This window comes from Mugil cephalus, chromosome 8 (genome assembly GCF_022458985.1).
Source record: "Mugil cephalus isolate CIBA_MC_2020 chromosome 8, CIBA_Mcephalus_1.1, whole genome shotgun sequence".
NCBI classification, from domain to species: domain Eukaryota; kingdom Metazoa; phylum Chordata; class Actinopteri; order Mugiliformes; family Mugilidae; genus Mugil; species Mugil cephalus.
The window spans coordinates 24332726-24342078 of NC_061777.1; the positions used below are offsets into that span (position 1 = coordinate 24332726).

The 9353-nt window shown below is 39.0% G+C and overlaps 1 protein-coding gene across 2 annotated transcripts; it reads left to right on the forward strand.

The window, feature by feature from the left end:
* Positions 1-600: 600 nt before the first annotated feature.
* On the forward strand, positions 601-8634 carry LOC125011725 (leukocyte surface antigen CD53-like). Of its 2 annotated transcripts, none has more exons than XM_047590996.1 (8): positions 601-700; positions 1231-1312; positions 3246-3434; positions 3593-3667; positions 3920-4030; positions 4488-4595; positions 5592-5675; positions 6710-8634. In XM_047590996.1, the coding sequence occupies exons 2-8, from the start codon at positions 1250-1252 to the stop codon at positions 6776-6778; spliced, it is 699 nt and encodes a 232-aa protein (XP_047446952.1). In that variant the 5' UTR covers positions 601-700; positions 1231-1249; the 3' UTR covers positions 6779-8634. The 2 variants fall into 2 exon arrangements, with proteins under 2 accessions (XP_047446952.1, XP_047446953.1); XM_047590997.1 differs by having other exon boundaries at positions 607-700; positions 1234-1312.
* Positions 8635-9353: the final 719 nt, after the last annotated feature.

Genomic DNA, 9353 nt, shown 5'->3' on the forward strand with positions numbered 1-9353 from the left:
TTACCGGGTTGAATGATGACGGATTAATAAGGGACTAGCCCATGCAGCCCATGTAGTAGCTCCTGGGTCAACTGTCCAATTGCTTTTGTTGTTTTGAGAAAAAGATGGCTACATATTAAGGAGCTTTATTTTCTGAACCCTTCCTCTACTTTGGATGTAAATACACTCAAATTACAACTGAGAGCCTGCACTTTAAGCCACATTGATTATATAACTGTATCTTTAACATGTTTTGATAAACAGCTAATATAACAAAACTAGTGTCATTGTCCAAATATATGTAGCCTTAACTGTATATCGTTTGTTTCTAAGTTACAAATCGATGTTTTCAATTGACATTCAAACCCTTAAAGCACCAACAATTTGAATCCACTCCAAAGTCCCACATGCTCTGCTCAGAATAATTTTACCAGTCAACTTTTATTTCTTTGCTGAAACCGACTTTTTATTAAAGCAACTCTCGTGACTAACCTCTCTCAGCAGCTCTTCTTTACCGCTGTTATTGCCAAGTGTGGACACCCCTCCTCTTAACACTGCTCCTGCAGAGACTGAGCCTCAGGTGCCTTTCCTCCTCCCTCTTAGTTTCTCTTCCTCCTCATACCTGTCTGTCGTCAGTTAACACTGGGAATGATCAGAACAACAGCGGATTACTGCTGGCTGCATCCTCCACTGGGATATTGCTGTATACAGTATAGTTAAGGTAAGCTCTCAGACGTTTCAGCAGTTTTATGGTCATTTAGGCCTTCCTGATACTGATTATAACTTTCTACATTGCTTTATGTAATATTTTTACAAAAAGAACGCATAGTAGTCGGCACACTTAAAGTAAGTCAGAATTAAATCAGAAATGGGAAAAACACTGGCGTAACAACTTTAATTTTAATTAATGTTACTGTTAAAAAAAGAACAGAACTTTTAGTGAAAGTATAAACTGCTTACTAAACACATACTTGCATATTTGGGTACCAACTTGCTACAAATGGTTAATCTGGAGATAAGAGCAGATCATAATGATTAACAGGAGCCTGAATAGGTCACAGGTGTCCATTGTGTTTCATAGCGCCGTGTTGCCACATCAAACAGAGGTGTCCTGTAAACAACAGGAGCAACAACGTCACCTGTCTCCCTTCTTGAAGTGTATTTGTCAGGTTCATCTAAGATCTGAACCCTTTTTTTTTTTTTATCTGAAGAACAATGAAACAAACCCATAAACTCTTCCATGTTTTCCAGAAGAAGATTCGCAGGAAGGATGAATCGCTCGTGTGTAAACTGCCTGAAGACTATGATAGTCCATCTGCACTTCTTGTGCTGGGTAGGTGGTGAAAGCTGTCACACACCATCAAACCTAGCGCTCGCTTGTCTTGTGAATGCGTAAATACTGGCTGGCAGGGTTTGGGTAGTGTATTACAGTGACCTTCTGTTGGTGGAGAGAAAAGCATGAGAAACCTCACTGACCTGACAGATTATAATAATATCTACCGCTGGTGTTTTTATTGGATGGTATGTTTAAACCTTGCTCTCATTGTAAATTATTTCAAAGACCAGAAATCACTTGATCAAAAAGTACAACCATAAAACCATCCCTCAGTATCTATATAAATACAATATTTATTTATATGTAGTAAATACAATGTGGCAGCTTGACCCTCTGCTTTGGAAATAACTCATGAACTGAGGCGTAAGAAGGGCAGAAAAGTTGTTGATCCACTTAATCCACACAAATCTCAAATGGACATAACAGCTTCCTTCTGCCTGGAGTTTCTGCCATTGTGAATCATTTGTCTGACACATTTTTTTTTAATCCCTACTAAACACAATTCACGCCATCCTCATCAAACCTCTGAAGCACAGTTGATAAGGTGCATTTTTCTGGATACAATAATTATAAAACCACATACACTACGTGCTCACTGCATTCCTCACACTACATTTACATCACATGTGTGATTTCTTATATCACCCTTGGTAACATGCCTGTGCAGTTGTTGCTATCTAAACGAGTGGGAGGGAATCCTAACTCCAAATTCAACCCTTGCCAGAACATAAAAATGCCATGTAGGCACATCTGATAAAAAGGGAAAACATTTTGTATTTTCACAGGTTTTAGTTAAGTAGAAATGAAGTTTCACCACCTGTATCTGCTGTGTTGTGATGTGACCAATTCCCATCAAAACACGCAAACAAATCCCAATTCATATGAGAACTGCGCTAAACCAGGAAAAATGATATGTAGCCTACACTTGAACTTGCTGTAAGTCATGTGCCCATTGTCTCCTGGTTCAGCTGGTGTAGAGCAGACAACTAGTTTTTCCAGTGGACAGGCAGGATATGTGTTACACAACCACCACCATCCCTGGCATTATGGAATCATAATAACAGGCTTTAAGACTTAGACTTTTTTCTTTTATGATTTGAGATTTAGTTATTTTTGTCTTTAAACACTGGAGTATTACAACGAAGTTGTCACTTTCCTAAAACTACTATTTTCTTTTGTTTTGTTTTTTTCCTGAAACTGCCCATTTTCTATACTTACTGTGTCTGTCTGTGATCGTCTATCATCTATATATTCATTTGATTAGTGACAGTGGTAGAAAGTAGTCAGATAATTCCTTTAAATACCATAAAATAATAATAGTAGTTTATATAAATTTTTTTTTAGTGCGATTAAACATATTTGGATCTGAAACTTGAGTTTAGTCACATCTCAAACAAGGTATTTTACTAATTTTCATCCTATAATATCCGAGCACAGAAACAGTCCAGTCCATCCACCCTTTAGTTATTCAACTCGTCGAGTCGCAGACGACAGACTCGTGCTGTAAAATGAAAAAACTCTGGAAAACTTTGCTGTTTCTTTGCTGTCGTGTTGACCAGCAGTCCTGTTTACACTTGACATATTCATCTTCAGCAACAAGGGGGTGCTGCAGTATTATTTTCAGTTCCACTTTAACTTTCTTGATATTCATGTTTGTTTTGCCGATAAACCATAATTAACATATGACGCCACATCACAAATTAATTATCCTTAATTCTACTTGAGGTCTGAAGCGCATTTTTCCATGTGCATGGAGTTTATCATTTCTGGCAGGAGACAGATTTCAGTAGCAGAGGGTGAAATGTCTTGGCTTCATTTGTGAACTCAGGTTAAGGTGTGAATTTAGATTCGAGCTGTACAGAGCAACTTCAACCAGCATACCAGGAACAATGACTTCAGGTGTCTTTTATCTCCTGCGTGTGTGTCAAAGCTGTGCAGTGCCTTTGTCGTGGCCTTCGGGGAGTTCCAGATGATGCACTCCAGGTTCGCCTCTCTCGTCACCACCTTCTGGCCCATCTACCCTGCCAACACTCTGGTGGTCACCGGTACCATCGCCACCTGTGTGTGTTACCTGGGAGTGCTAGGAGGCATGAGGGAGAACCGCTGCATGCTCATCAGTGTGAGTGTGATATTCCTTCTGTATTATTCCACAATGCTTGTTGAATTATTCTCTAAACGGACGGTAGCTTAACTACACTTTTAATATGTTTTTTAGTAAATGCTTGTAATTAAAAATGAGACTGAAATAGTCATAATCATGTTTGCACTTTTTTACAGTTTTTTATCCTGCTGTTTATCCTGATGCTGGTGGAGCTGGCCATGGCCTGTGTGTTCCTGGTCTACAACAGAGAGGTTTGAGATCTTTCAAAGTTCATACATTTCACAAATGATTTCTGTTATTACAGATGTACTTCGTGAAAGGAATCAGCAGGGTTTGCTGATTGTCAAGACAAACTTCTAGTGGACATGTTCTTCTAGCCACCAGCTCTACACATAATGCTCTTGATCTTTTGCAACGGCATTCTGCTACAGAAGCAGAGACCAGGCGCTGCCTTCAAGGCGGCAGTGCCTTTCATCCTTGGATCTTGTCTCTCTGTTGTGCAGATTCACACTTACTTTGAGAGGGACCTGATGCAAAGCTTGGAGATCTACAGACAGTCCAGTCCAGAAGGAAACAAGACAATTAAAGAGGACTTTGATGCTGTCCAGCACCTGGTAAATGACGAGCCACACTGTTTTATCCACTTAACCCTTTTCTCCCTCTAATAAATGTCCACTTCACAAACCACAGTTTATGGCTTAACTTCAAGAACACACATACAGATACACATACAGATATAATCTAATAGGATTAATAATAAAATAAAATAAAATCTAAAACAACATGTCACTCAATGGCCTTTTGCTCTGTGGTGTAAATAATAAATAATGGAAGATATTTTCATTCTTTAAAAAAACAGCATCAAATTTACGCTTAATGACTGCACATATTTTTAGTTTATAAGACTTAAGTTTTGGTTTATAAGAATATGTCTGTGTCCACACACCAGGGACTGCTGCAGGGAGGTTAAAATGGATATTCTGTGTATGACATGTTATTTACGATTATAGGGTCATATTGGAGTTGTGCTGTTGGTGTTCCTACTGATGTTCCTCTTATTTTTTGGTTCAGTTTAGTTGCTGCGGAGTTCATGGTCCTGCCGACTGGAAGGGGAACATCCCAATCTCCTGTTGTGCTAAGGACCCCTGTAACGCTGTCAACCAGCCCAACTGGGAAGAGGTTACTCATAACACTCATGAACACTGTGCATCATCTCTTTGTTGGTCAATGACAGAGGTGTTAAGAACACAAATAATAATTTTATGTGTCAACAGACACAACGATTACAATCTGTTTTTTATGGTGTATGAAAAGTGAGATCAAATTTTGCTTTCCCATCATGCAACATACAACCTCTTTGGTTATTGCTCCCAAAATGAGAAAAACAAAACAAAACTGAAATCCTAGTATCACCCGTCAGGACTAAGCTGAAGGTTTTACTTTTTGAGCGTTCACAAATTCAGATTCACACATTTTAACTGTTTAAAGTGCACACTTTGACAAGAGGAATAATTGCAGTAGGCAGAATCATTTGTTTTCAATCAATCAATCAATCAATCAATCAATCAATCAATCATACTTGACTATTGTATAATTGCAAATCCACCTTCATCTTTATTTGTCACAATAGTTAGTCATTAATAATGAATGAATGGGTTGTGCCTCCAAATGATTCCCATTGCAAGAGCTATTTATCAAACAGACACTGAATGTGAACTACTACTGAGGTGAAAGACATTTTTTATTTATTTATTTTTTAATATTGACAACCTGAACACTGGACCTGCTGGTGGTGTTAACGGATCATTAGTTATTATGTTGTGGGCAACATGAATATCATTCAATGATGACCCTTGACATCTATTTCTGTACTCAATCCATAGTGGATTTTTTATTTATTTATTCATTTTTTTTTTTCATCTAATCTTCCTTGCTCTGTCGTGTTAGCTATTTATTTTGCTCCAGTGCATGTGTGGCTGTTGCTTCAGGAACCATGCACCATAAAATATTGACAAAAGGCTGCTTTTAGTGTTCTTGTAGTGTTCAGCTGCTCACTCTACCAACCACTGCGATTACTATCATCTGCGCCTTTAAACACCTTAACAAGCGTTCCCTACATATCTGTACTGAGCCTCTATCATGTTCATTGTGTATCATGATCCATTTCCCTTTCAGGGTTGTCTTGAGAAGCTGCAGGGCTGGTTTGCAGGAAACTACCTTAGCACGGGGGCAGGAGTTGTCACAATGTTTATTTTACAGGTACAGTACATTCAGCCTTCCTCGTATACATCCCAGTCACTGGTGTCCCAGCATGTGTTGTCCATTAGCTATCAGACATCTGAAGACCTGCTGTGAGGCAGTAGATCAGTCAAGGATCAATTCATGTGGCCAAATATTAAACCTATAATGTTCAGGTTACTTTTTTAAGGATGTAATCATTTTGGCAGCTAAACTCATAACATGGCATTAACATCTCAACAGAGATGTCAAAACAAAAACAGACCTGTTCTTGTATGATTGTCAGTTCATTTTAGGTTATCTTGTTAATTACCAGCCAGCCATCACTGCTCTATGCAACTGATGTTTTGGGCAGAAGAGGAGGCTGTAAACAGAACACTGACACACAACCCGGTACTTTAAAAGATTGATGTGGCATTGTTTGCAGCTGAAACATTTGGAGCCCAGTTAGTTATTCACTTATAGCTCCACTTTTGGTCTCCACCAGTGCTCTGCTAAATACTTAGCCTTCTAGTTGTTAGCTTTGATTGTCTTCAGTTTTTAGCTAGGCAGCAGGGTAGGTTTTTTTTTCTTTTTTTTTGTTAAATAATGACCATCTGTGCATGAAATTCAAAACAGCATGCTGAAAGCAGCTACAGTGTTGCTGCTGGGGTCTATTATAAAGCCCTTTGTACAACTGACCCTCTTAACATCACACATAATAATCTACTAGTGCTGATTCTTTTATCGAGACAAAAAGGAATAGGTAGGATTTTTATACCTGACATGTTTCAGCTGTCGCCTGCAGTGTTCTTCAGAGGTGTCATCTGACAGATGTGATGTGAGCACTATTGTCCAAGTTAAAGAAGACAAAATGTCAATAATCCAACACAAACTGACAAAAAGTATTAGTATTAATACATTTGCACAGTTCTGTGAAACAGTTTGTATTACTGTGTGTGCGTAGTGATGTCTTAAAGACCACTTTTATAAGTTGCATTTTTTCTTTTTGTGTCTTTGCTGAAACATAGTTTGATACTGATAATGGATATTTTTTCTTGTCTTGTTTCCTGCAGTTTGTTTGCCTGTGTATCACCATCCCTTTCTTTTGCCACTTCAGTCGACATGGACTGGGTTACCAGTGAAAAGGTGTATCAAACAGTAACTGCAGTCTGGAGTGACTTTCAGAAGGACAACGGGACGCCTTTCCCCACATCAACTCTTAATAATCTCTTCTCAATGCCCAAGGTCTGTTGTCATTTCTAGAAAAAAAAAGAAGAGGAATTGCTGGAGATTTTAGCTGATAATCGACTTAGCTGATAAGATGTGGCATAATTATGTAAGACATGCCCTAACCCTCAAAGACCCCGAGATATATTCCACAAATTAGACTCACACCCTTCCTAGAACGTTTTGAATTAGACCAAAGCCCCTTTCATGTGGGATTTATTTCTCAAGGGTATGGGAAGTTATTTTAGTAGAGATATATCACTCAGCCCAGTTATACTTAAAATTAACTGAAATCACCCCCTGCTTCAACCTCCTGCTGTTTAAATCCTCTCTGAAGCAACATTCCTGTATTTCCAAAGTGAATCTCTGGGATTATTCCTGCACTTTAGTAACACAACATATGGGCCTATTTGTCAATGTAAAAATATTCACTTTACACCAGTTGGCTGTAATTGGTTGTAATGTTATTAGAGATAGGTGTTGTTCTCTTTCAAACTACGCTGAATTATTATAGTGTTGTATATACAGTAAATGCCGACTGCTGCTGAGTTAATTCAGCACTGAGGAAAACTTTAAAATGTCAGCTTATGAAACATCTTACTTTATTTTTATCTTTTCTGTCTTTGTGTTCCAATTGAATGTTTTATTACAGCTCATATCTTGTAGTTTGCAGTTTATTCATATCCAACCATGACATTTAGATCAGTTTTTGCACTTTATATTTGGACTGGTTTTGATCAGGGAATACATTGAAACTTGTGAGTAATCTTTTACTCTGTGTAATAAGTCATAAATCACCTCACACATTTCAGCTGTTTTCTGCTTGTGTTTTGCTTTTGTGTGTGCGCACCCTGGGTGGGTGTCGACACTAACCTGAAGCACACATCAGTGGAACATTCAAAATCCTCTCAGTATGAAAAAGAAAAAAACTTCTGGACTGTTTCTAAACTGTTTTGTGTGTGTGTGTGTGTCAGGCTGCATCCCGCCAGGGATGTCTGCTTCCATCAAGGAGTGTCATTGCTATAGGATGGGGGTGTCTGGTCTGGTCTAGGTGGGTGCTACATGTCTAAGTAACATCCACATGAATGAATACCAGGTTCAAAGGTTTCCCAGGTTTCCCAGCAGAACACTGAATTGTTACCAGATGGTCCATGTCATTTACTTCATCTGTCAATGGTTTTAATGTTGTGGCTGATCTGTGTATATAAAGGGCTCCACATGTGATCTCATCTGACTCATGGTCCCCACTTTCTCCCTGACCATTCCTATGTAACAGAAAGTTTAAATTGTGTCAGTTTTCTATCCTCTTTGGTTGATTCTGGTGGTTATTAAACAATCAGACACTTATTTGTGAGGCAGAGACAAATGAGCTGAGTTCAAATGTGTCCTGAATGTTGAACCAACGTGGCTACTCGTGTGTGCTGTGCTGTTCCTCATAGATTTTGTTTAGTGGGAAAGATGCCAGAGGTTTTTTTTGTTCCGTGACATCATTTCATTTCAGAATCAGATCTCCCACAGGGTGTTGTTTTGTTTGAGTGGCAGAGCTCAGTATTTGTAAAGAGGGACAGAGGAGGAGTGAGTAGTGGCACAGACAGGTTAGTGACAAACTGAATGAGAGTTGGATGGAGGGCGTGGTAGGTGATGTTCCAGGAGCCAGAGTAACAGAAACGGCTGTAAAACCCTCTGTAATTTATTCCATTTCTAGCAGACACTGAGTAGTACAACAGTTATCACATGAAATGCTGTGAAATAAAAATATGACTTGGACACACCTGCTTGTTCAGGAGATTTTATTTTAATTTCAATTTCATTTAATTCATTAGGCATATATATGCCAGAGTTAGCATTGCATGCTAAATTTCACCACAGTCCCCAAACCACAAACGCATAAAAAAGGGGTACAATACAAAAGACCAATATAAAAATTTGTCTAATAATGTTTCGAAGGAGAGTGTGTTTCAAAGTAGCCACCTCTTGCTTTGATAATAACTTTGGCACGTTCTAAGCGCAGCCTCATGAGGTTGACACCTGGAGCTTTTCTAACTGCCTGGAAGGAGTTCCCTCACACACTTGTTGGCTGCTCTTCCATCACTTCCAGGTCTGGCCTGATGTTCATAATTTGTGTTTCCTGCTCCAAGCTTTCTGAGAGATGCCAAGTTTGAAGTGGCTCATTGCATTGCACAGCACCAGCATATGGCGCGCCATGTGATTGGATGCTTCTCCCCTGGGATTTTCTGCTTTTTTTTTCTTGGTCTGCCTCAGAAAGGGTGCTTGATTTGTAGCAGTGTCGGCCGTCCTTTCCACGTGTGGTCTTCATGAGAGCCAGTCAAAGAAATTTTATGTTGAAATTTCTTCACACATGTGTATTAATTATTGTCAGTATTAATTGAGACTTTCTCGTCATAATATGGATTACTAATGTAGGATAATGTGACTATAGGCTGGATACAACACTACCCAGACACACTGCTGATGTGGTGGAAAGCAGTA